Below are 27,355 nucleotides of genomic sequence, written 5' to 3'. Positions count from 1 at the left end.
ATACTAAAGACTGATCCCCTCCATAACTTTTCAAATGCCTCCGTTATTTTTTGGCTTATTTAATTAACAAAACGTTAAAATGACTAGGTACCTACTATACTACAACAAGGCCAAATTTCTTTTAACGATATTTGATTTGACAGACGTTTATTAATAATGCCATGACTATTTCAGACGAAATCGAGTTTTTCTTTTTTATTTTAGATATATATGTACAGTACCACCACGTGACACTTAGTAGATACCCAACTCACCATACAGGTAAGTACCAATACCAAGTACTTGAGACATCGCTAGTCTGACAAGACTGACACATCCAGCACTAATGTGCCGTCGGAAGGTTTCCAAAATTGCGAATTTTGCACATTGAAAAATTTCAGACACTTCTTGTATTTTCGTATGGGAGTCGTAATTTCTGTTTCTAAAATGAATGTGTCTTGAACTTCCTATTGTTTTCTTGTCCAATATTTTTTTTATAACTTGCCCCAAATTCCACATCTCTATGTTACCTACCTGCACAACAGAACGAATACAGTTTTGCATGTTGCATGACGACCAGTCTGTATTATTTACCCTTCCCTCTCGGCATTGGAATTCCAGCCCGCAAGTCACCACACATGTTTTCCCTCTAACATGAAGTCAAAAATAACTGGCAAAGTTCGCCGGCCGCCACCCATATCATAGTAATCCGAATCCGTAAGTATTACAATTAGCAAGCTGTCCTGCTCTAATGCGCATGGTACAAGTAGGACAGTAAATCTATAAGTGCAAATGGCAAGTGAGGAGTCGAGTGAGTCATACATGTAAACGCGCGAGTTCTGTTTATTTATTTTAATGGTTATTTTTTGTTTTAGTTTTTCATGCTCTATGGCCTCTATGTGTCTGCAAATCGTTTTTGTATCCAATCAACTACATTCGTGGAGTAGTAAACTCATGTTGAGTGAGTCATGAACCTGCCGCCAAAAAGCCGCTCTCATACTATAGAAGCCACGTTCATGTCAAATTTCATGTTAAATCAGAATGTCGTTTTAAAAACTTCGACTGTATTCGTGTGACTTTGGTGTCGACGAACATCATGTTGTATATAGTGTTGTACGAATCATCGTAAATCGTTGCAGGGGGCCTACCGCGAAAACCGAAATTCGCAAATTGCTGGGTTCTTTCTCTTTTACTCTCATCAAGACATAATTACAGTGACAGAGAAAAATGCCCGCAAGGTTATAGCCCAGAGTTATCTTGGAAACAATTAATAAATAGGTACGCAGTTCTGCCTACTTCACATTTCGCAACGTATAACGACATATAAATCATCATTTTTGTGGAAACAATGTGCATATTATTAATTTAATACCTACTTCACAATATACATGACCAATGAATTCTCAGTAACTATCGTAATTCGGTTTCTTGCAAGACGGCAGAATATGAAACACTTGAAACGGCCTTCTCGTGCAACAGAGAGTTTTATTCGAACTTGTGTACACTGAAAAATCATGTTATTTAGGTATCGTGCGTTTCGCTCGTACTTGTCCGTATCCGTACATGCGCGAGCGAGACGCACGATAACTAAATGACAACATTCAAATATCACTCTGATGTCAGTGTACGTTCGAATGGGCCTGAAAGAGTCTCTTATGTAAAGCTACGCTAGGTTTGTTTCAACCGACCACTTCCTTTACATATGTATACAATTACTACAAGTTTATTAAGCACCTACAGCAAATGGAATGGATGATTTGTATCTTTAAATAGACATGTCATTTACCTTAATTACATTGTTTATATAATGTTTATATTCAGGTTGAATGCCAGGAATACCGTTGGATTTAAAACCTGTGGTAAAATGTTTGCATGCCTACTTATTATGCGATGTTTGCTCACTTTATGTAGATACCTAGGTACTTAACTATAGTTTACCTATACATATCAAAATAATATTCTTTGCGAAAGTACAGGTAACTTTAAACATGGTATAAGTTGTAAATAGACTCGGGTAGTAGAGAATTAGATGCTAAATGCTAAATGAATCTGACAAAGCAACAAGGAAAAAACTGTCACTTTACAAGTCATAACTCTGCTAGAATCAGGCAAATCAAAGCATGCGAAAGAAAATACCTACGCAAAAAAAACGTCCGTTTTTTGATAATGGGGTATACCGACTTGTAGTCCAAAATCCTGTGATGTCCAAGTTCGTCCTGACGAGCCGCCTCCGCCGGATACGCCTATTTATACGACTCCTCTAATAACTCACAGCAGAGGATTCTTACTTTAATCAATATTTAAATTTGTGCATTTTCATGGGCGCAAACAGCTATGGAAAATACATATAAATGGACATGGAAAATACATATAATGGGAATGGATGAAATGTATAACTACAAAATCCTGATGTAAAAGAAGTATTTAACATCAGTTTTGAAACACTAGGAAGAACATTTTGCCATAAACAAAAGTCATTGAACTAACTTGCAATTGATGTTTCTTTGATGTTTCCTTAATTTCCGTCTTTTTCAAAAGAAATGGCGCCTTATAGAGTCGGACAAAGCTAACTCTGCATGTAATTTGCAATGACAAAATATGACGTTTATTTGTCCTTTTCAAGTCAGTGCTAAGTTAGCTTAGCCGAGCTCTATCTAAGCGCTGTTTTCATTTGCTATTACAATATTTGTTGTACATATATCTACTGTTATAAACTATTCCGTACAGTAGTTTCGTTATAAAGGCCGTCATAGTTCAAAAAGGATATTTGAATAGAAACCGCAGTTAGTTACGCTTGTGTCCTTTGTACGAGAAGTTCAGAAGGCTCAGCTGAGAAAGGTGACAGCTGTATTCTACTCGTCCCACCACGCACAACACCCGTTACAATGGAAAACCAGTTTGAATTTGGAATTTATTACGCGAGAATACGGTACAAAATTGAGTTAGATTTCAACCACCAGCTCTTTTTAAAGGCTCTCTTTATTCTACTAAAACTGATAAGAAAGTTTTATTTTATCCATAAGAGAGGCAAACTTTGGTGCATCTTTAGAGTTGATTTCCTCCTGTTGGCTGGTGATATTGACTTTTAAGTGATAAATTGATGATTTTGAATCGTAAATATCGTTCATTTGGATGTGATTTGAAATTTTTTACAAATAGTATTTTCCTCGCGTTACAATAAAAGTAATTTTCCCGGCTTCGAGTGTCACACTGCCATTGAATGTGAGCGGAGGTCAAATCGTTTAAAAATAGCATAATGTCTCGACCTTAAACTTTGCGGCACTGCCCGTTTCCGATGAATACGCAAAATTCGGAGTTTTTACAAAACACCCGTACGTATCATTTGACAATCAAATATACCTACCTAGTATAAACTTATTGTCTAGAATTTTGTTTAAGTGTGCGAACAGGATGTCGTCAATGCTGCAATTATTTTAGAATTTTTATAACAAAAAATTTTTTAGTTTAAATAAGTTTTATATAAGTTTATAAGTTTTATAACAAAAGGGCAAAAAACAAATCAAACGAAGGGGCAGATAGCTATGGTATGGTTAATACTTACACATCAAATCATGTAAAAATGGTTTCCTAATATTTTAATATTTGTAAACTACGACTTTTATGAGCGAATGACAAAGACGATCTATTTCGCTATATGTCCGTGCCGTGTCTGTTGTCTATTATCAGTAATGTAATATTTAGTGGCTGAGTCACTCAGTTGCGTTGGACGGGTCACGTCTTTCTAAGGTCGCAAGTGTTTGTGAACGCACTACATACTAAAATGTACAAAGTTATTAATCCTCTGTTGGGGCTCCGCGAGAATACTTGCAAGCAATAAATTCTTCTTTTATATTATTTTTCTTAATATTCTTCTATTATTGATAGGTCCCTTTTTATGATCTTTCGTAAATAACTCTTAAACGGTGGCCCGTAGCAAATAATGTTCTATTACATAAGTAATCTACTTAAAATTTTCTACAAATAAGATACAATACACTTTTTCGCTATGATCAATATTTCAAAATATATTACTTATAGTGAGAAAGTTACTTATAATTCGCTCGCTAAAAATATTTATTTTAATGTATTTACCTACCTATAACAAAAACTCATTGATAAATAGTCACTTGAGTGACTTCTTGGGATTATATTGCCAAGCCGGAGCTCGGTCTCCTTTAGGAAGCAACCACGAAAACATCTAAGGAGGAATCATACAACTTCGTTAGATTTGACTGTTTATATTAAACTTCAATGTGGGCACGATCATGAATTGCATAGCTGATGTCTGTTATTACTTTGCTAATCGTATGTTGTGCCTTAATTGATTCATACGAAGTTACATTATCATTATCTACGTGAAAGTGAATGTGTGATCGATTGAAAGTTAAGCTTCTGTATTATCTGTTAAAAATAGGGTAACGTCTTGTGGGAGTGATTTTAATAATACGATTTTTTCGCCAACGCAATACTTGTAGTTTAATGTTGTTTGTATAAATATTATAAATCTTTATAAATGTTATAAAAGTGAACTCCAATGGTTTTTCGTCGCCTTTATACATTATACATGTCACCATGAATTTCACTTTCTTTATGTAAGTATATCCTTTACTTACAGTGACAAATATTTTGTCGCAGTCATCATCATCTTCCTCGTGTTGTCCCGGCTCTTTGCCACGGTTCTGGGGAGCCTGGGATCCGCTTGGCAACTAATCCCAAGAATTGATTTAGGCACTAGTTTTTACGAAAGTGACTGCTATCTGACCTAACCCAGAGGGGAAACTAGGCCTTATTGGGTCCGGTTTCCTCATGATGTTTTTAAATATTTAGTAAGAATATGAACTTTAAAATGGCAAAACCAGACAAACTGGGTAGGTGCAGGCGGTAGATTAAGCAATGGAACTGTCATTCATTATAGTATCTGAAATATAAAAACAGGTATACCTCAGTGGAAAAACCTATTTCAATAGAGCTAAGCCTCAAGAATCACAAGCTCACACAATGCTTAATCACTATTGAATTGAACTGAGATAATATGATAATCACGGATTGATCGTTGACCATACGCCACACAAAACATTGACGTCTGTACGCCATTGTTCGGCTTTGGAACGACCTTCTGCGGGTCATTATATTAAAACATTACGTTATACTATTTGGTTTTATTTATAAACCATTCGCCGCTCATTAAGTCTCTGCCGGCCTTTGCTAATGTTCTTTTAGATGGAGAAATGGCGTGATTTATAAAATGATTAGATTAATAGCCAATAATGGAATTGGTAATTAATGTATCTCAGTCACGTATTCTATTCATAGAACCTTCGGCTTGCCTTGGTGTTGTACTTAGCTGTCTAATAGCTCAATGTAAAATTGAGTCTCGAATATAATATTGTAATTATGGTGTGTTTTTTTTACTCTATTTTCTATCATGCGTTTATAATATTCGTTATTAACTAGTAATATACCCTATATCTAATATACACACACGATAGTATTCTTTTAATATTATCGATTACTTTTAAGCATTCGTATCTACTTAGATCATGTTTGAGGGGGTAGTCAAGTCAGGACATAGAAAAGGGACAAAAGATATGGAGCGCCGCGTGAATCTTGTGACGGAAGAAATGGCCTTCGTACAGGTTTTTACCTTTTATATCTCTGAAAATATACCTACTTATGTTTAAAATATTACATACAACCTGAAAATGAGTTTTAATTAGACATGTTTTCGTGATTTTTTTCTACTGAGCCAACTATAAACTTTTAAGGTTTTAAAATGTAGCCCTTGAAAATATAGTCTAGTTACTCGTAGTGTCCGTGCAAATTTGTGGCATTTGCTCGTGATTAAAACTACAATTTTTCGTTAGCTACTCATATGTTGTATTTCTTGTACAAATAATGTCCACAAAAGTGCATTTATTAAGCGTTTCCTATGAATCATATTGTAACACGACCGCTTGTGTATTCCAGGGTCCACGGACGTGGACATGCCGTCCTCGCTGCTGCACTCCATCCAGAACCAGATGCAGAGCAAAGGCGGCTACGAGGTGGCGTACGGAGTCAAGGTGGGATTTCACCTATAAATAACACCTGCACTGCGTGTGCTATCAAAATAGTTGCAGACTTATCGTGGTCTAACTCTAATACTGCCACTTTTGAAGATCATCAACACTTTTAGGGTCAATTTTCAAATAGGCATTTTTTGCTGTCCCACGGCTAAAACTCGAAGTCCATAGGACTTAAAGACTAGATATGTATATATTTTCATTCAGTGTAGGTATTATAAACTTTAAAAATAATGTACAACTGTACCTTAAATATTATTTGTTTCTGACAAAGTCGCATTTATAGGTCCAAAAACGGCGAAATTTGCCATTTTTCGCGTGTCCCAGGCGGCATTGCCCAATTTAAAAAATCATAACTTTGGATGTAGGCAACGTATTATTAATAGCTTTATATTTTCATAAGAGCATTTTCTAGAGAATCTATTTAGTAATTTCGATAATTTAATGCGTTATTTAATAAAACAAGAGAAGCCTTTTTATCGTTGTCCCGCGCGGCACTTGTTTTGTTATGACTTAAAGATACCCCCCAAAATCTTCTTTGTCTATTGAATAACGATTAGATTAACTTTACGACGCAAATGACGCAATAGTGCGGTTAGTTGGGCGTCTATCACCTATTAAGTATGCACGCGGAAACAGTTTTATTTATGTAAAAACAGGTAATAATCTCTTTCGATATATTTTGGTACGACTACAATGACATTTGTATGGACGCTTCATATGTTGGTACACAGTCGAAATAAAAATGTGTACTTCATAATAATAGTTGCAAATATAGTGTTAAAATATATAGTAAAATAAATAAGTGAATCGGTTATATGGTGTAAGAAATTTCGCCAAAAAAATATTATTGACGACATTTGTATGGCGACATTTGTACTTACGGCTATTTTGACCGTACAGATGTCGTTTGTGGCATACAAATGTCGACATAGTTCCATACAAATGTCGAAAAGGCGTCATACAAATGTCGTCAGGGTCTTACAAATGCCACAAAATTAATAAATAGGGACATAAACATTTTGATACTGCCATACAATGTCGAAAAAATGCCATATATATGTCTAAAGCGCCTTAAAAATTGCTAAATAGTACCATACAAATGTCGGTCTTCAGACATCCATATCTAGCTAACTATAAAAAGTAGAGTGGTGCCTCGTACAGTATATTTTTTGTTGTTAAGAATCCTTCCTAAATCGATGATTATAAATCTAATTTTCCAAAAATAAAAATTTGCCATACAAATGTCGAAAAAACACCCTCTTCAAAAATTTACCTTTTAATGGTATATGACGCAAATGAGCAGACGAATCTGCCTGATAGTAACAGTTACCGTCGCCCATAGACACCCGCAACACCAGGGGGGTTGTAAGTGCGAATCCTGCCTTTAAGATGTACGCCCTTTTCATGAAGGTTGACAGCGACAATTCATTCCACAGTTTATGGCTCCTCTACACGATGGGCCAGCGCCGGCCACTCCAAGGGACGCAGCCATGCGGTAGAATGAGATAGCAATATCGCTTGCTCCCTTTAACGCATAAATGCGTCCCTTGGAGTGGCCGGCGCTGGCCCATCGTGTAGAGAAGCCATTAGCTGTGCGAGGCAGGAAGTCCCACAGTTGCGGACTGCCAACGATCGTTGTGTTAGCATGTCCCCCAAAATCCTTCATCTATCGAGTGTTATCAGAAACTCTACAGTCATAAGCCTGCTGAACATTTACTTACTGAATGTTAAACCAATGTTAAACGGGCTTACAAAATCATGAGCCGCTGAAGTTCGTGTATATTAGTAATATATAAACTTGATGACAGCAAATATGATAACAGTGCATGTTTATGACTATGAATCGAAATCCACAAATAAAGGTTAAGTATTGAAAACAGCTCTCAGTCTATGCCAAAGAACAGAACAAAAAGCAAGTTTTCGTATATAAAACAATGAAGATGCCAAATAGGACAAATAAATATTTCTATAAGCTAGCTGCTTACAACTCCGACTTAAGGCTTGGCCAAACACAGAGCGCGACGCAGCGCCGCGTCCGCGCCGCGTGATGCCGACGCGATGACTGTTCAAACAGGGCGCGCGCGGACCGCGCTCTCAACACACCCTCATCGCGCGCGCGAACGCGGCGCAGCCGCGCGGGAACGCGGCGCGGCCGCGCGCCACCGCTCGCTGCCTAACGTCCGATCCGACTGATGTCATGATGTGACCCAGCGCGACGCGGCGGCCCGCCGCGTCCCGCCGCGTCCGCGCGGCGCAGCGCTGCGCGGACGCAAGGGGCCGCGCGGCGCGGGGCGCGACAAAAGCGGGGCGTGATACCGGCGGGACGCAGTCTGTTTGACGTCGGTAACCTGTTAGCATGTGCCGCGGTCGCGCGGCGCGGAGCGGACGCGGCGCTGCGTCGCGCTGTGTTTGGCCAAGCCTTTAGAATCTGCTGCTGTTTTTAAGTTTTTATTAGTTACATTCATTACACATAAAGGGTGTCCCCTTCTGTGTGCATCAAACGAATAAGGCCAATGATAGAGAGCCTTGAATGTTATCAATAGGATAAATTCCTTCAAACCGTTAATTTAAGCTGAACATATAGGTGGCTACATGCGGGCCAAATCAATAGCTTTTAACGTACTCTTCATCGGCTTTCGTACTAATCCGTACGTAGCCTGTTTTGCTGAAGGTTCCTGAACCCAAACCTATACAGCAAACCTAAAAAAAGGCTTTCTAAACACCTTAATATTTAATTAATGTTTAACAGCTTTGTCTCACTTATTCTGTCATTTGATTGTTCTCTCGATGCCATTTCATTTGGACGCTGGACCGGTTTTTTTTTTGCGGTTTTCACTAACGTCTTACATTCTTCAATTAATTTATAACAGTATTTTTACAACATACAAACATACAGTACCGGCCAATAATATACATATATCACCTTTGTGTTTTTGTATGTGCTTTAATTGTTTACTTTTAGCATCTTTTAGGTTAGTTTGTAGATTGCATATTTTATACAAATATATTATTATGATGAATACTGTAATGAAATACCTACTCTGATTTCAATAAAGGTTGAACACGCCAAAACTGGGGCATGTACAATCGACTATTGCTATGCAAATAATAGAGATATACAAACTTTTATGGCACCTACTTGGTCACAAGACACTGGCCTATAATGTTATCAAGTTTTTTTAAATTATGTTTATTCGTTGTCAAAATGTCGAGCAAACAACATCAACAACGCGAGCGAATTTTGCACGAATACGTAGAAAATTCATTACTGAGCTACAGAGATATCGCGAAACGACTGAAATGTCCTCAATCTACGGTTTGTCGCGTATTAAAAAAGTTCCGTGCGCACCTAACAATAGATCGGAAGCCAGGAAGTGGAGGCGTGCAGGGTGTCAAGAATAAAAAAAAGGACGAGAAGGTGGTGAACATGTTTGCCTCAAATCCTAAGATTTCGTCTCGCGATGTTGCTAAAAAAGTTAAAATGTCTCAGTCCTATGTTCAAAAAGTGAAACGTAGGGCTGGCCTAAGGAGTTATAAGGCCCAGGCAGCACCAGATCGAGACTCGAAACAGAACTCATCCGCGAAGAAACGGTCTCGAAAACTTTATGAGAATTTCATAACCAAATTTGCATGCGTCGTCATGGACGACGAAACATACATAAAAGGTGACTTTAAACAAATTCCTGGGCAAGAGTTCTATACCAGCCTAAGTAGAGTAGACGCCCCTGAAGAGTGTAAATTAAAAAAACGTTCGAAATTTCCAAAAAAGTACCTGCTTTGGCAAGCAATATGTAGCTGTGGGAAAAGAAGTCGGCCGTTTATTACTACCGGGACAATAAACGGCGATATTTATAGAAAAGAGTGTTTGCAGAAACGTTTGCTACCTTTCATAAGAAAGCATGACTCACCACCTTTGTTTTGGCCAGATTTAGCCAGTTGCCACTACTCAAAACCAGTGATGGAATGGTATGCTGCAAATGGGATCGTGGTGGTACCAAAAGTGTGCAACCCCCCAAATAGTCCGGAACTGCGGCCCGTTGAAGAGTACTGGAGTATTATGAAGGGAATTTTAAAAAAGAAAGGCGGCGGAGTAAAATCGGTCCCTGAACTACAAAAGATGTGGACATGGGCGTCAAGACAGTGTTCTATTAACATGGTGCAAAGTCTTATGAGCCGTGTACGTAGGAAAGTTAGAAAAATGGCTTACTGTGTAGACCAAATCTAAAATATGGAATGTTATTTTAAACAGCGTTAAATATGCTATTAAATGTGTAAAACATAATATACTTTTTCACTTTTATTATAATTTTGTACTACATTTTGTGTGCCCCAGTTTTGGCGTGTTCAACCTTTAGGAGACTCAGCATATTACTAAAACAAAAAACCTCTATGAAAAAAACATTATATGAGACCAATTTTTCTTATCGCTCGTTCAAGATAATACCTACTACTAGACTACCTAAAGCAGTGAGGTGGAATTAAGCGAATCAGGGATCGGATACCGGTATTTTTTGTATGGGAACGGAAACGGTATTTTTTCGTTCTTTGCTAATTACTTCATTTCTAATTGGGCAATCTAATAATACGAAGTCGTAACCTAAAAACACAACTGAGTCCTACATTTCGAGTATAAAATAATTCGAAAAATATGGTTATTTCTAAGTTTTTGCAAAAAACCGGTTCCGATCCCTGAAGCGAATAGTCTCTCACAAATATATAAAAAAAGTTATACCGTAAAAACATGGAGGTGTTATAGTTATATATTATTGCCCAGTACTGTACAGTACAGGGGCCTTACCATGATGTCCTTATTGCGATTATGTTTAGGACCTAAACTGATTCGCAATAAGGACATCATGGTAAGGCCCCAGTACACTGTATTATATAATATGCGAACATTCGTTCTAACGTTTCTCTTTTCTCTTTTCCAGGCATACTGAACGAGCATGCCGAGGGCTAGTGCTTGGACTGAGTGACTGTCGTGTTAATCGTGTTATGATCTTATTAGGGCCACTTGCACCATTCGACTAACCCGGGGTTAACCGGTTCAACCTGGGGTAACCATGGTTACCAGTACAATTTGACAATGGGTTAACGGTTTAAGCGGTTAACCCCGGGTTAGTGGGATGGTGCAAGTGGCCCTTATTGTCGTATTTATTGTCGCGTTACGCTAGTGTTTAGTTCGTAAGTTCTAGTGTGCATAAAGGCCATTGTCGAAATTCTAAAGTTACCTCTACGTTCTCCATGTTCTTCAGAGAAGTCTCGAATTATATGTTACAATGCATTGTACTTATTCAAAGACTGGCGTTGATAATCCTATATCTTCCCTATTGTTCAGTTCAGTTGGTAAAGAATTGTGCCGTTAAAGTTCATCAACTGAACGGCAGCTATGTTGCAAGCTGCCCATGTACGATAGACCTTGGGTGAATTTTATCGACACAAAATCATTCCGCTTTCTTGTATAAAATGATGTTATCATATATTAAGTATATACTTACTCTATAAGACAGACAAATTTTATTGTTCTCGAATTTTTCACTTGTTTTAAGTAAAATGGTGTTCCGTAATGAAGCTGAACAAATTATATCACTTACAATAGAAAAACCGTGAGTCCAATTATTAAATATATGTTGGAAAAGTAAATCATTATTTCATAAAATAAACACGCACAAAAGTGATGCAAGGAAAAAATAAAGTCAATCGAGCACGGAGCAATGCTTACGCTGCTCATTAGGTAGAGTCTGTGCGGAAAGAGAAGAGTCGTGGAACATGTATGGGTTCCGCACAGATTTTACAATATATAACGCTCGACATAAATTATAACGAATCATACCTTTTTCTATTAAATTTAAGTGTTTGAATAGTTATCCAGTAGTAGTTATAAGTACCTATTCCGTCATAACTGCCTTTTTACCTATAAATATACCTGGTACCTATATAATTATATGTTTTCATATATTACTGTACTTATTATACGTACAATATTTGTGTCCGATTGATGTTATAATCCAGTGAAATTGTAGAATTTTGTAACGTGGCTCTTCTGCGTCAAATCCGGTAGTTCTGATTTTTTGCAGACTTATTTATGATGTTGGCCCAATTAATAATCCAGGTTTGTGACTTCGAGCGCCGAACGCAACTTTGTCAAAAAACGAAAAAACCGCGAAAATTTCGGTTTTCTTTTAGATTTGGGCGATTATAACCCTAAAGAACTAGTTTTTGATAGTACCTTCCTTAAACGTTTTTAAAGAAGACTAAATTTTCTACAATCCGAGATTAGAACTGTCTCTGTAGATTGAACAGTTTCCGAGATAAAGGCTTTCAAAATTTAGATTTTTTTGAAATTGAGCTCGTAAGCTAAGTGAGTGCAGTGAGTATGCACTTTTGACTCAGGCGATGCCGCTTGGCACGATTGTTCCTAAGGTCAAACAAAGCTGATTTGCCCCAGTAGCTACGAGATCGTACCGTGCCTACCCCCCAAAAAGGGAGGGGAAAGGGTCGGATCCCCAGGTCCAATCAAAACTATATTTCTTCCTGCTCTTAGCAACTAGAGCAAGTTATATATGATTTTCATATAATTTAGGACTTCCTTATTCTATAAAGTATCACTTCTAAGCAGGCATTTTTGTAAAAATATGAAGGGGATTGAGTGACGATTTCCATAGAAATGTAATTATGGCCAATAAAGTAAAATATTTTAAAAAAACACTTAACTTGGCGATTTAAAAGTATGAATATAATGTTTTCATCCCTAAATTGTATGAAAATGATATATAACTTGCCCTAGTTGCTAAGAGTAGAAAGAAATATAGCAAAGATTGGACCTGGGGATCCGACCTTTCCCCTCCCTTTTTGGGGGGGGGTAGGCACGGTACGATCTCGTAGCTACTGGGCCAAATCAGCTTTGTTTGACCTTAGGAACAATCGTGCCAAGCGGCATCGCCTGAGTCAAAAGTGCATACTCACTGCACTCACTTAGCTTACGAGCTCAATTTCAACAAAATCTAAATTTTGAAAGTCTTTATCTCGGAAACTGTTCAATCTACAGAGACAGTTCTAATCTCGTATTGTAGCAAATTTAGTCTTCTTTAAAAACGAAGGTACTATCAAAAACTAGTCCTTTAGGGTTAGAATTGCCCAAAACTAAAAAAAAAACCGAAATTTCGCCATTTTTGAAAAAGTTGCGTTCGGCGCTCGAGGTCACAAACTTGGATTATTTATTGGGCCAACATCATAAACAAGTCTGCAAAAAATCAGAACTACCGGATTTGACGCAAACGCAAAATGTATAAAATTACTGGATCTTTAGGGTTGTTGCTGGTGTCAATTCCAGAATGATGAGTTATTAACATAAGGCATAATATAAGTACCTATGATGTGGAGTGGTCGATTCACGTTTACTCTTACGTAACTTATTTTTGTCAGTTTACCTATTTCGAAAAGTCAATAGACGTTGGGCCAATTATTAAATCTTTTAACCGCCATAGAATTTCTCATCGAGTGTGCTCGAGTCGCCGGCGGTACGAAGTTACATCACGAAGTTTTGTCTTATTTATCAGACCGCGGCGAAATCAGCCCGATTTTGTATGTCTTACATTGCCAGTCTACGGTGGTTAAAAGGTTAAACTTTTACTATTTATAACTTTTAATTTTGAACTACCTATTAAAAGGCGGCATCGTCAAACAGCGGTCTTGACATCACTGCGAGAGCCGGGAGTGGGGCAACACTTTGACGTCTGTCATCTAGAGATCGGTTTTTGCGCGTGATCGGCGTTGCGTATTACCTAAGTCCAAAACTCTGATTATTATTGTGATTCCCTAATAAATATTGTTTAAAATGGTGCTCTGGTGTTTTTACCCTTACAGCTTCAGAAGTGCGATAGTGATTCCCCGCCTACTACGATATAATTTGTCGAAATTGACATTACGAAATTTACCGCGCGTAGTCCTTCCTCGTTTCATTGTTCTGATCGTTAATCTGATTGTAATGAGTAAATGCACCAACACCACTCTTCAGTTAGGGACTTAAATATACAAAGTCCAAGATTGGTGTCAAAATCATACCTACAAGAATAGCCTACAAAACTAACCTGTGCCGGCTATTGGCTGGCGTATCGTACCTTTGCCGTGTGTTTTGTGTGTTTTGTGTTTGATTTCAGATACCTATTTCAGTTTATGTACATCAATGATCATGACTGTCAAAAATAAAACATATTGACAGTGTAATAAAGCTGCTGGCATGTATGTATTACAATATTCACAGCAGAAGATCACAAGACATAAGCAGCTGACAGATACCATTAGGTACAATTGAATTTTGATATTGGTATGAATGAAATAAATCCTTGGGATTATAGAGTAACTCAGGTAAAAGTTAACTCAGGTAAGAAGTCTGTCGATCCAACACCTAACAGTGCTCCGGGGCCATAGTGGTAAATATTCACTGCCTCACTTATATGTTGTGTTATTTTTGTAATCTATGTGCTTTCAGATACATAACATAATGTGATTAAGTATGTCTACATGACATATTAACAAAATGCTATGATCATTTTCTAAAGTTTGTGTCGTGGTGAAATTTACATTCAAGTAAAAAGCATACAAAACAAGTTTGGTAATGTAAACTTAGCCTTGATTGATACTATATGTATGTTGGTATTATGCTTTCATGATTAACAATGAGTGCTATTTAATACTTTATCCTTTCAGTCAAATTAAAATAGATTACAAGTTTTCTCAAACACTGGAATACTGGTTACAACGACAATGAGGAGAAATTACTTGTTGTCTCATATGTGTGTGTGTGTGGGTGATATTACACATGCTTATTGCAACTGAAATAATGCTTTGTTGGTATGTTTTTGGTCTGTGTAATTTCCAGAAATTTGACAGCAATGATTCTTGAATTGAACGACCATATCGTCGTTGAAGGTACTAGAGTGGCTATCGGGTCAGGCCTCTATAATGTGCCTGGATGGACATGGATAATATTTCAAAGTTAGTTGGTTATGGATGCCAGGTATACTATGTCCTAGTGCTCATAATTCATTATATGGAGAAAATATGTTGATAAGTGACTAATCTCCGATGTCATGGAAAATGAGGTATTTATTTAGAAATAAAATGCTTGTTCATGTTGTACATGTATACTAACGGTTAGTATGTGTTACATTGACTGTGGGTTGGTAAAGTGCGCTTTGTGAATAAGCGAAAGGTGACAGTTATTTGTAGCTGGTTAGTATTGTCTGTGACAAAAGTAGTCGCTCCATGTTTCCGGAGCCTCCTCGGACTGAATATTTTAAAAGACAGTTCATATCACATATAACCTCCTGCATCTTTGCAATTAACATTAAGCTGCAGACATACTGATAAATAAGGCAATAAATCATTTGAGATGTTGAGAAAATTTCTGTCTGTACATATTATTGATTGGTTCTATGTATGAAAAATCTTATGAATGTTTATACAAATTAATTGCATACAGCTTATAGTATGTTGTGGTTGTTGTTTTGTTCATTGGGATGTTGGTTAAAGTTTGCATTGCAAATATTTTTCACAAAATGTCATATTATAAAATGAACCAAAGACATATATTTAAACAGACTTACCAAACTAATGAAAGTTTTATTGGCATGACATTGTCAAGTGTTTGAGTTATTGACAATGATAATCATTTGTGTTCTAACAGTATGTTTCAGATGCATTTCATTATAACAAAACTTTATTACTGATGAAGTTTGATGAATTTCCAAGGTTAAAATCTTGTCAAAGAGATGGACATATTGAACAAGATATTTACTGAGCTGAGTATGACACTGGTAAAGCAGGTTGTTGCTAATGGTAAGCGAGGTAAATACTTTCAGGAGTCAATATGGATATTGACGGTCTACATGATACATGTCTTTTACATACAAGTGCGACTGGACTCTAAACGTTCCAGTCCGATAAGTGTTTTATGGGTGAATATTAAACGAAGGTAAATAGCTTGGTTAAAGCTTTCCAAATAACTATTTTAACCCATTCACTGCTAATGAACATTGACCGAAGAATATCATGTCACGAGCTACTGTTTGAAGTTATTGACGGTTTTCGTCTGAACTTGTAGTGTGTTATGGTACCGTTTGCATTAATAAACAGTACACTTTTATTACTTCTGGGTTTCATAAATCAGAAGTTATAAATAATAATATGTTTCACAAATTTTGTGGGTTCACTAAGTATGTATTTCATTGTTTTGAAAAATGCATAAATTGTGGTTTATTATGTTATGAACTCATTTATCTTACAATGTGTGCTTGCATGGCACATTTAACAAAATTATTTAGTTTTGTGCAGGTATAAGTTAACCTGGATGATGATGTGTTGAGTTATCTACACATAAAATGCACATGCACAGCTGGAGAAAATCAACCATGTGTGTCTTGGGATTGGAAGCTTTATGGTTTAAGCATATGTGCCATGATTTGACTGATTGATCATTATCAATATACACTTCATGATGGTTGAAACATACAATTTGTGAAACCTCGATAAGGCGAACCTGGGTAAGAGAGGAACCTCGATAACATGAACTTCTGTTCAGGCTCTACTGTAGTTCAATGTTGGTATAGTAAGAGTGTTGCCTTTATTTAGGGGCACGGAAGAGTCAAGCCAAGTTGCACATGATCATTTACAATTGGTTGCATAGTAGCAACTGCTTATTATTTTATATTTTCCATGTTAAAGGCAAATGCTGTTATTTCAGGTACCGTTTTCAGATTAAGAACTGACTACGAGTATATTCTCAGATTAGGAACTGAGATATAATTTTATTAGACACTCGGATTGAGGACTGAGTGATTATTTTATTTATATTACTTACTCTCGAGTTTGGAATCGAGTTGTGATTTTGTTTTATCCCAGATTTAGAACTGGGTTACTGTTGTCATACTTATGTGTTTTGTTAACAGGTTTGCCGACTAAAATAAACACGTTGTGCTTGATAAATTTTATTAGACACTCGGATTGAGAACTGAGTGATTATTTTATTTATATTACTTACTCTCGAGTTTGGAATCGAGTTGTGATTTTGTTTATCCCAGATTTAGAACTGGGTTACTGTTGTCATACTTATGTTTTTTGTTAACAGGTTTGGCGACTAAAATAAACACGTTGTGCTTGATTAATTTTATTAGACACTCGGATTGAGAACTGAGTGATTATTTTATTTATATTACTTACTCTCGAGTTTGGAATCGAGTTGTGATTTTGTTTTATCCCAGATTTAGAACTGGGTTACTGTTGTCATACTTATGTGTTTTGTTAACGGGTTTGCCGACTAAAATAAACACATTGTGCTTGATTAATTTTATTAGACACTCGGATTGAGAACTGAGTGATTATTTTATTTATATTACTTACTCTCTTCAATGTCTGCTATAGAGCTTTAATTATTATGTGCTCTTTAAGAAGGGCTGTTACTTTAGTCTTGGCAAGGGATGCTATCCTTAATAGGCTACTTCCTGGCGCCGGTAATCGCTACAGAGGCTTTAAGGAGCGGCCTGTTGCTTGTCACTATCCTTGAGAGGTGGTTGTTGCTGATATTTGCAGTGTAGGCTTTAAGAAGCGGACCATTGCATGTGATATAAGACTATCCTTCAGAGGACGGTTGTTACTGGTATTTGCAGTGTAGGCTTTAAGAGGCGGACCATTGCATGTGATATAAAACTATCCTTAAGAGGATGGTTGTTTACTGGTATTTGCAGTGTAGGCTTTAAGAAGCGGACCATTGCATGTGATATAAGACTTTCCTTAAGAGGATGGTTGTTACTGGTATTTGCAGTGTAGGCCTTAAGAGGTGGACCATTGCATGTGATATAAGACTATCCTTAAGAGGATGGTTGTTACTGGTATTTGCAGTGTAGGCTTTAAGAGGCGGACCATTGCATGTCATATAAGACTTTCCTTAAGAGGATCGTTGTTACTGGTGTTTGCAGTGTGGGCCTTAAGAGGCGGACCATTGCATGTGATATAAGACTTTCCTTAAGAGGATGGTTGTTACTGGTATTTGCAGTGTAGGCTTTAAGAGGCGGACCATTGCATGTCATATAAGACTATCTTTAAGAGGATGGTTGTTACTGGTGTTTGCAGTGTAGGCCTTAAGAGGCGGACCATTGCATGTGATATAAGACTTTCCTTAAGAGGATGGTTGTTACTGGTATTTGCAGTGTAGGCCTTAAGAGGTGGACCATTGCATGTGATATAAGACTATCCTTAAGAGGATGGTTGTTCCTGGTATTTGCAGTGTAGGCTTTAAGAGGCGGACCATTGCATGTCATATAAGACTTTCCTTAAGAGGATGGTTGTTACTGGTATTTGCAGTGTAGGCCTTAAGAGGTGGACCATTGCATGTGATATAAGACTATCCTTAAGAGGATGGTTGTTACTGGTATTTGCTGCAATGCAGGCCTTAAAAGGCGGACCGTTGCATGTGAGCTTAGATTATCCTTAATAGGCTAATTTTGTTACTGGTATATCTGCAGTGCAGGCCTTAAGAGGCGGACCATTGCATGTGATACAAGACTATCTTTAACAGGCTAGTTTGTTCCTGGTATCTGCAGTGCAGGCTTTAAGAGGCGGACCATTGCATGCGATATGATATTATCCTTAAGAGGACCATTAATTCTACTACCGATAAATGTTTTATCTATATCGTATCGTACTATTTGTTGTTGACCTTGAGAGGTTGGCTTGAGACCTTGTTTACAAAAGGATATTTTAATGACCTTAAGACTGATGATCTCAAGGTTACCTTGAAAGGGTTGCTTGCACTTATACCTTCTAGGGATCGCTGGCGAAGTACCGGATCCAGTAGAGTTGGAGGGAGTGCCTGTTCGAAATACCCAGTTGGAGCGAGTGCGTGCACCGGGCTCCGTGAAAACCTTATCGTGAAGGGCTGACTTCTACGGTCGTTGCGCCTACAAGGGCAGTGGTGTCCTATCCTAGGCAGCTCCGCACATGCATGAGACGTGTCCCATGTTAGCCTCTCACGAGATGTACGCATTTTTGTGCGTGCATGCGAGGGAGTCTTACATCCTACAACGGAGAAGCCAATTGTGAGTTTGTTCCAAGTCTTTGCTTTTAAAACGACACAAATAGTCATTGTTACGTTAAGCGGTCAGTATGAACGCACCGCTCAATGGAAGGTTTGGGTTAGCTGCATGGGTATACATGCTAGAAATTTATCAAAATCTAATAAATCCTTCAAAGTTATATGACGTTATTCACAAGAAAATAATTTATGTTAGATGGTGTTAAAAAAAAAAAGGGGGTGGTTTATCTACCTGCCGCTAGATGTCACGCTCATTGCAATATTTTATTATTTTGCATAATTAATTAATTGGTAGTTATATCCTCTTGGTGTCATATGCACGTGAATTAAGCCTTTTGTGTATTTCAAGCAAGTGCTGAGCAGACTTGCATATCCTAACACCTCTCATACCACGGATTATTTGGTACCTAGCCTGGTCATGCTTTCTTACATTTGGTTCAGTCGGCTTAAGCCCTTACTCCAATTCGACTGAAATAGAACTAAATATCTTGGTGTAAGTTGACAATAACGAAATAGACCGTTTCAACGGAACTCGAGTCGAATTACTCAAAAGGACCAAGGCTTGTATATCGGCTGAGCGTAAAAGGTGCTTGTTCAATTCGCAGAATATTGAACTGGTGGAGGCTACATCCACCTGGTGAAGACCCAGCTTGCTGCGACTGCGTTGGCTGTGGCAGACTTCAGTGGCTGCACTGATGACAGTGACCTGCGGGGCGCTGGTCGGGTCAGGCGATGGCCGAGCTAAAAGGCGGCATCGTCAAACAGCGGTCTTGACATCACTGCGAGAGCCGGGAGTGGGGCAACACTTTGACGTCTGTCATCTAGAGATCGGTTTTTGCGCGTGATCGGCGTTGCGTATTACCTAAGTCCAAAACTCTGATTATTATTGTGATTCCCTAATAAATATTGTTTAAAATGGTGCTCTGGTGTTTTTACCCTTACACTATGTAACTAGATTATTCGCATCAAACAGTGCTATCGACTGCTGAAAATGCGGATGGGCTATCAAATATAATAATATCAATGTTTGTAAACATCAGTAAAATTTTAAGTTACAATAGGTAGTATTAACAGTTAAAGTTGAATTTACACGTTTAGGCTGTTGGTATTCTACTAAAGACGCGTATATACATATTTATATTTCATATTTTGGTACCTATCCCGTGTTCAAATAATTCATTGAATTAATGCCCTAACCGCTCAATTACACTTGTACTGTACCTACATTTGTATACTCAATCAATTGTCTAACCCGTAAATAAATAGTCCTAAAAATAGTCAATTTATATGTTTATTAGTAAATTAAGCGAGTGATACATTTGAGATTAAGTAATATCGCGCATATAGGTATATACTCTCAATACCGTTTAAAATGCAGAAAGAGGACTAGATTAACGTACAAAAAGATAAATATCCAGGTTTAAATAAATAGTCGTAAGATATTTCGGTCGTGAATTTAGTTTGGATATTTGCTTATTGGGCGTTATATGAGTAATTTTGATGCATGTTGCGGTAATTACGAGTACCTATGTTAGAAACTTCCATGAATCGACTATGTCAAAGCTAAAATCGCACAGATAATTATGCTTAGGTACCTACTGGTCCCAATAGTTTCATTCATTTAATTCTGCCACCAAGTTGCCTTGACATCAAAAAGTCGGGCGTTCTCCAAATTCTTCCAAAAAAATCTATTCGTATGTAATTATGTATAGAAATAGTTCATACAAAAAGGATAAAATTGGTGGCTAAGCAAATGCTAATAATATAAAGAATTTGGAATTGATTGCATAAATATATTTGAAGGAGACAAAGTTAGCAAACCTTAAAATACATTGAACTATTATTAATATATGAAAATCTTTTGGGTCTTCTTGCCCGAACAGTTTTGGGCAGTGGAATGACCGAATCAAGAGATTTTTATAGAGACTGAAACTAAAGCTTACATGTATAGGGGAAACTGGGGAGGGTTGATCACCCCTTTTGTTTTTAGTATACATTTTCTTAACTATTTGTAGTATTGAAAAACTTTATACACCATACGACTCAGAATTTATCTCTTCATTAATAGTTTGAATTAGAACAGATTTGTGCAATAAATTAGATCATTATTTAATGAAAACCCATACTGTTGACTTTTACCATGTGTCCCCTATGTAAGGGAGACTTGTTTACCCCTGGTCGGGAGCCTTGATCCTAGGGGGATCAAGTGACCCTGGTTCTTGGGACACATGGTAAACATATTTTTACCATGTCTCCCCATACCAGCAATGCATCTATAATTTGTAAAATACACAGCAAACATATATATATTGCATCTTCCATGCTTTGAAGTTGTATTTCCGGTATCAGATGTCTAAGCCGAAGGGATCAAGTCTTCCAGATTTGGGGACACTTGGTAAAAAGATTTTAAGTGGGAATGTCATATTTCGAGGGTAGTATCTACATTAATTTATTCACTTTATCTACAGAAAATTAATATATGAAGATATCAAACACATATTAATCCATAATCTTATACTTTTAAAAAACAATGTAATCGTATTATCCATAAAACAACATAAAATAGGGAATCAATTTTTGTACCAAAAAAAAAACAAAAATCTAAGTTATTAACATACAATTTCTTGTAACAAGCTCATTTTTTTAAAGTTCTTATGAAGGTATTTTTAGCGTCAGATACCTACAGCAATTTTATTTTTTTTACCCATCACTGGTCGTTATTGTTTACTATAATAAATAAGTTTAGAAATTTACTGCTCACGTTTCGAGGACGGTGTTTGAGCTGCATAATCCTAAAATCCTTTCTATGGACCGTCGGTTCTATAGTACATAAGGTCGGAAAGCCATTGAAATAGCATTTCATCCATAAAAACAAATATCGCCGGTTGAAAACCAAATATCGTTATAAGTGTTTTTTGTCGACCGAGTAACATCCCCTGTGTGTAAAACGTTTAACTTGATAAAAAAGACCAAGTACGGGTAGTTCCTAAAATGTTGATGTCAACTTTAGTCAGTCTTTTCAAAGGCCACGGGGATAATTCCGTTTTCGGAGTCGGTTGTATAATTAAAAACTGAATTATACGCCATTAAATTCCGTTTTAATAAACAATAATGAGTCAAAAACCTTGAAAGTTAAAATCAGTGTTTCTCTGGTCGTACTTTCGCGGCATGATTTACTAAAGAAAATAAAATATTTATGATAGCTCTATGAATCATTTCGTAAGTAAATTTATTACAATGTATACTTGATCGCTTTGGGGGTGACATGATCCCGGAATCATATCTCCCCTGAAGAAAAAGACAAAGTCTCCCCATACATAGTAAGATTATAAAACGTGCCGTACTGGAAACATGTGTTCGCGTATATCGATGTAATCCAAGTTAATCATCACTTCAATAAACAACAAATAAAATAAGCACACTCACTAACATCATTTCCATCTCATATTATAAAATAAATCCAGTTAAAGCTTACCGAAAATTGAATATAGTACGCAGAAAATCTTTCACCGTCCGCCATTTTTGAACCACTGACTTTTCCGATACAGTGCCATGACAGAACGTGAAGTTAGGAACGAATGAATGAGTGTTACCAGCGCAAAAAATTGTATCTCGTTTGGTTTGATTAAAAATGAAGTTTACCAAGTGTCCCCTAGGGATCGACCCTCCCCACCCTCACCTACCTCTATTACTGAAAAGCAATATTGCTAAATGTCCATAAATATTTATCCTATGTATAATTTTGTCCTTTTCCGGTTAAAATGACAAAGTTATATTCCTGTAGTTAGTTGATAATTAGTTATAATTGTGTTGTTGTGGTCAATATTGATTGATACTAAATTTGTACCATATAATTATTATGAACAGAAAATATTTCATAACGATGTATTTCTTTGTTTCATTTGCATCCTTTTATTGAAATTATTGAAAACATGTCTAAGTTGTGCTTTTCAAGTACCGAAACCACTCCTACGAACTTAGGTCTAGTCAACTCATGCTAGACCGCTACAATTGACAACAAAAATGTATTAAGATGATTGGTCATACTGAACAATGTTTCCCATGAGACCGATATGAAAATCGTGAATAAATATAATATTTATACGTTTCGTTTACTTCGGGCCCTCAAGGTGTCCATTAGATATTTTTCGCGTTTTTTCTGTGGAAAAATTTGTTTAGTAGAGTCTGTGCGGAAAGAGTCGTAGAATGTATTGGATCCCATACATTTCACGACTCTTCTCTTTCCGCACAGACTCTATGTCCAACTTAACACATTTTAGACCAGTATTAGGTAAAGTCCGTCAACCAAATCTTGTCAGTAGTAAAAGGCGGCAAATTTGAAAAATCGCGGGTTAGCAACACTGTGTTCGAATAATTCCAAAATGCGTGTCATCTGTGTTTTATCTGTGGAATGTGGATCGTGAACGACAGCCGTCACCTTATTTGTTTTCATTTGGTTTTCATTCTGAATCGTTTCTGTTTCAAGAGATATTTCTGCTGTCACCATTAAATACCAATACATTAAATAAGAATAAGCAAAGCTAAGGGACCTACAATGTACAATCATGCTCGTTGAAGGTAAACATTACTAAAAATTGAGGTTATGACAAGTACATACTGGAAGAACTCTTTCGAACTTTTAAGATTATGTTCAGTTTTTTGTTTTAGGGTTAAAAGGCATAAATAAAATTAAAACGTATGCCTAAATCTATCCAACAAGACCATAATATGTGTCCTGGAAACCGTCCATAGGCCCACATGTCTAATATTTTCAGCAATCAGTTGTGACTATTTGCAAAGATGCAATAGAATACTACAGAGTATTATGCTTGGTTGAAGTGACCCGGTAACATTGGTAACTTCATTATATTTTTTCAATTTATAACCTGAATTATAGTGTAAGCTAAAGTGACCCTTATCTTATTTAACTTTAAATTAAATAAACGCCCAAATATCAGTTGTTTTATTTTTAATATGTAATCCTATTGTACAATATATACCAATCAAAAAATTACACAGGTATGTCATATTCATCGAGAATAGTACACTAATTTACATTAACTAGTGGCATATTATATTGTAAATAACAAATATATGCACTATCTAATTATCTGCATTTTGATATGATTTTATTTTAGTAAACTTAGAAGACATAGATAGGGAACAAAGAGAATATAAGCACTACGAAAGGGAGTTGTTTTTGATATCTTCAAATTTGTTCATCATTTTGATTAACATTGTTTTAACATCGCTTTTAAATTGTCTGTCCGTTTCAAATTTTTTCAATAAACCGCGAGTGACAATTTGAATTGACGTACGCAGGGCGCGCTCAGCGGAAAAAAAAATCTTTTGGTTCGATGTACATTGCTTCTTTTCTTAGCGCAATACTGCTCTTTGAGTGTTGCCCTACTTTAGTTTGCTTTACATTGCTACTGACAAGATTTGGTTGACGGACTATATGTACCTTTATTAAAAAAAACTATTCACTCATCACGTCTTTTAAAGTATTAGAAAATTGCTCAACATGTTTCGCTCTTTACTCCTTAAAGAGGAACTTGATCTTTAATCTAGAATATCTATCCTCACTTATTGACTGACCGCCGTAGAATGCAAATTGAAGCTTTGCGCGACCGCGAGAATCTACCCCCGTTTTCAGCACTACTGTCAGAGTGGCACAAAACACTCCCTACGTTGAGCTAAAGGCCATTCTGATCACCGGCGTAGTAGGTACTTACTTGACAGTTTTTCACTCTGGTGGTAATAACCAACCCGCAATCACTGGTGTACAAGTTCAGATGACAGCATAGTATTTCAATAGCTTCCCATGAGTGACCTTTTTATAGTTTTTATATAGTTATTATATGTCCGGTCTCACAGAAGTTCACGAAGATATTTGCTCCACTCAAATAAGACGGGACAAAAGTGCTGACACACAGCGTCCCAAGAGGCACTAACCCATCTGTCAAGTAACCAATGTTAGAACACCTAACATATTCCTAATATATTCCATCTGGCCTTTTGTCATTCGAGCCGGACAACACTTGATGTTCCAGGAGACAATACAGGGTACGATGGCAGAGACTAATTAATGCCTGGTGAAAAATTGTTATTGGTGCAACAAGGGAGCAAAGTTCGTTTTTGCTGTTTAAAGTGCTTATTATTTAGAGTCTGAATTAAGAAAGCGAAACATTTTATAATATAGTCACGAGCATTGCGAGTCTCTTCTTCTTCGACCCCGAATCCAACTCAGACTCCTACTCCTACAGTTTCCGACTCGTGACTCCACTTTGAAAATTGTCTTTCAAGAAAATTGTCTCGCAGAAAAATCATTTTTTTCTTAATGTTTTTAAACACTAAAGTACTTACCCTTGTTCGAGCAGCTGAGGTGAAAAATACGTACCTATGATTAAATGCGCTAACTACTGTGTTTGGTCTTTAGAACACTGAAATTTGAAAAAAATTGCTGTGATTGTGCATAAAAAGACGATATAATGATAAAATAAAACAGAGAACACAATCAGCACTGTCAACATAACAGCGAAATCGATTACAGCTGCTCAACCTTGATATACTCTGTGCTTGTGCTTATCTAACCTCCAAGAAACTATTCAGTACTGTCAGTACATGGTCAGTACTGTCAGTAGTTATTTATCTGTGGGGCACGAATAACCTGTTCTCTGACGAGACTATTTATTTTATTTTGTTTATTTTGATTCACGACTTGCATCCAAGGTGGACGGACGTGTTGCAAGCTCGGGCGCACTTTTTCAAAACAATTACCATGATTTTATATATAGCGGGATTAGCGGGCGTCCTCGTGACATATTTAACATACAAAGTTTACAATAAAATGACATCTGGAAAATGTACATGCAAAACAAAGCTTAATAACAAAGTGGTCAACGTGACTGGCGCGAATACAGGAATCGGATTCGAAACAGCAAAAGACCTCGCCCGGCGCGAAGCTAAGGTCATACTAGCGTGCAGAGACCAAGCGAAGGGCGTCAGAGCGAGAGACGATATTATGAAGGCCACCGGCAATCGAAATGTTGTTTACAAACAACTGGACCTAGCATCATTCAAGTCTGTACGGACTTTTGCTTCACAAATTCTCGAGACAGAGACCCATGTCCATATCCTTATAAACAACGCCGGCACTGGGAAACTAGATAATTCACTAACCGAAGATGACCTTCCTGTAGAGATGCAAATCAACCATTTCGGTCCCTTTCTTCTAACTAAATTGCTTGTACCGATGATCAAAACGTCATCTCCAAGTAGGATAATCAACGTGTCCTCCCTGCTGCATCGATATGGCACGATAGACTTGGATAATATCCACAAACCGGCAAAAAGCTGGCTGCAGCATTCTCGAGTGTACTCCAACTCTAAGCTGGCCAACGTGCTGTTTACGAAGAGGCTGAGCCGCGACCTGCTGGGCACGGGGGTGACCGTCAACTGCCTGCACCCGGGCGCCGTCAGCACGGATATATTTCGCCACCAACCGGCACTATCCAGATTTCTAATTAGTCTCGTTTTCAAAGCACCTGAGGAGGGAGCTCAAACCACAATCCACCTGGCCGTATCGCCGGAACTGTGTGATGTTACGGGGAAATACTTTTCAGATTGCGTTGAAACGGCATCTTCCTGTCGCTCCGAAGATAAAGAACTCTCGGACAAGCTGTGGGATCTTTCCGACAAAATTACCAAGGAAAAATAATCATGTTTTAATTAGGTCGAAATAGTATTCACAAGGACTTTAGTTTTTAGTAAATATAACAAATGTTTGGTTTTGTGAGCGTGCCGTCTGGAAGATGCTGAAGGTGATGCCAAAAATAAAGACTATTTTGGGATTTTGTAATCTTTTATTATAGGTAGGTACATGTAAATAATTTACTAAATACGTTTGCAATAGCAAACTACCCTGCAGATTTGGAAATATCACGGATTTTTTAGTTGTTTACCAAAATAGACTGATGTAAGTACAATTAATTGTACCTAAACAATGGGTTTTAAGTGTTCAGGATATAGTAAATGTTTAACTAACAACTCCACCATAATTTCTAACGTAACATCTAAAAACATTATATGTACAATAAAAAGCGACATAGATCATGTTACAAAAATTGTGGTATGTAGGTATTAGGTACTCGTATTTTCTGTTGGTATGTGTAATAATTATGTGATGACATCGACACGCACAACCGACAATAATCTTCAC

General features: G+C 37.2%; 2 protein-coding genes across 3 annotated transcripts in view; both read left to right on the top strand.

Moving 5' to 3' along the window:
- LOC134662120 (CDC42 small effector protein homolog) overlaps positions 1–11,050 on the top strand; it is a 62,408-nt gene extending 51,358 nt beyond the window's left edge. For both annotated transcript variants that reach the window (XM_063518394.1, XM_063518401.1), the window contains exons 3-4: positions 5,947–6,041; positions 10,976–11,050. In XM_063518394.1, the coding sequence (XP_063374464.1) occupies positions 5,947–6,041; positions 10,976–10,984 (104 nt within the window). In that variant the 3' untranslated portion in view covers positions 10,985–11,050. The remainder of the gene's footprint in view (positions 1–5,946; positions 6,042–10,975) is intronic.
- Positions 11,051–25,812: 14,762 nt separating this feature from the next.
- On the top strand, positions 25,813–26,869 carry LOC134652673 (retinol dehydrogenase 11-like). The gene has a single exon (XM_063507840.1). It carries the CDS (start codon positions 25,916–25,918, stop codon positions 26,852–26,854), a length of 939 nt encoding a protein of 312 aa, XP_063363910.1. The 5' UTR covers positions 25,813–25,915; the 3' UTR covers positions 26,855–26,869.
- Positions 26,870–27,355: the final 486 nt, after the last annotated feature.

Source organism: Cydia amplana, chromosome 1, assembly GCF_948474715.1.
Source record: "Cydia amplana chromosome 1, ilCydAmpl1.1, whole genome shotgun sequence".
Taxonomy (NCBI): Eukaryota; Metazoa; Arthropoda; class Insecta; order Lepidoptera; family Tortricidae; genus Cydia; species Cydia amplana.
Note: the sequence above shows the minus strand (reverse complement) of the source record. Positions and strands in the feature narration are given on the sequence as shown.

Excerpts from the sequence above, each read along its gene's own strand:
- LOC134652673 (XM_063507840.1), top strand. The coding sequence starts at position 25,916 with ATGATTTTATATATAGCGGGATTAGCGGGCGTCCTCGTGACATATTTA.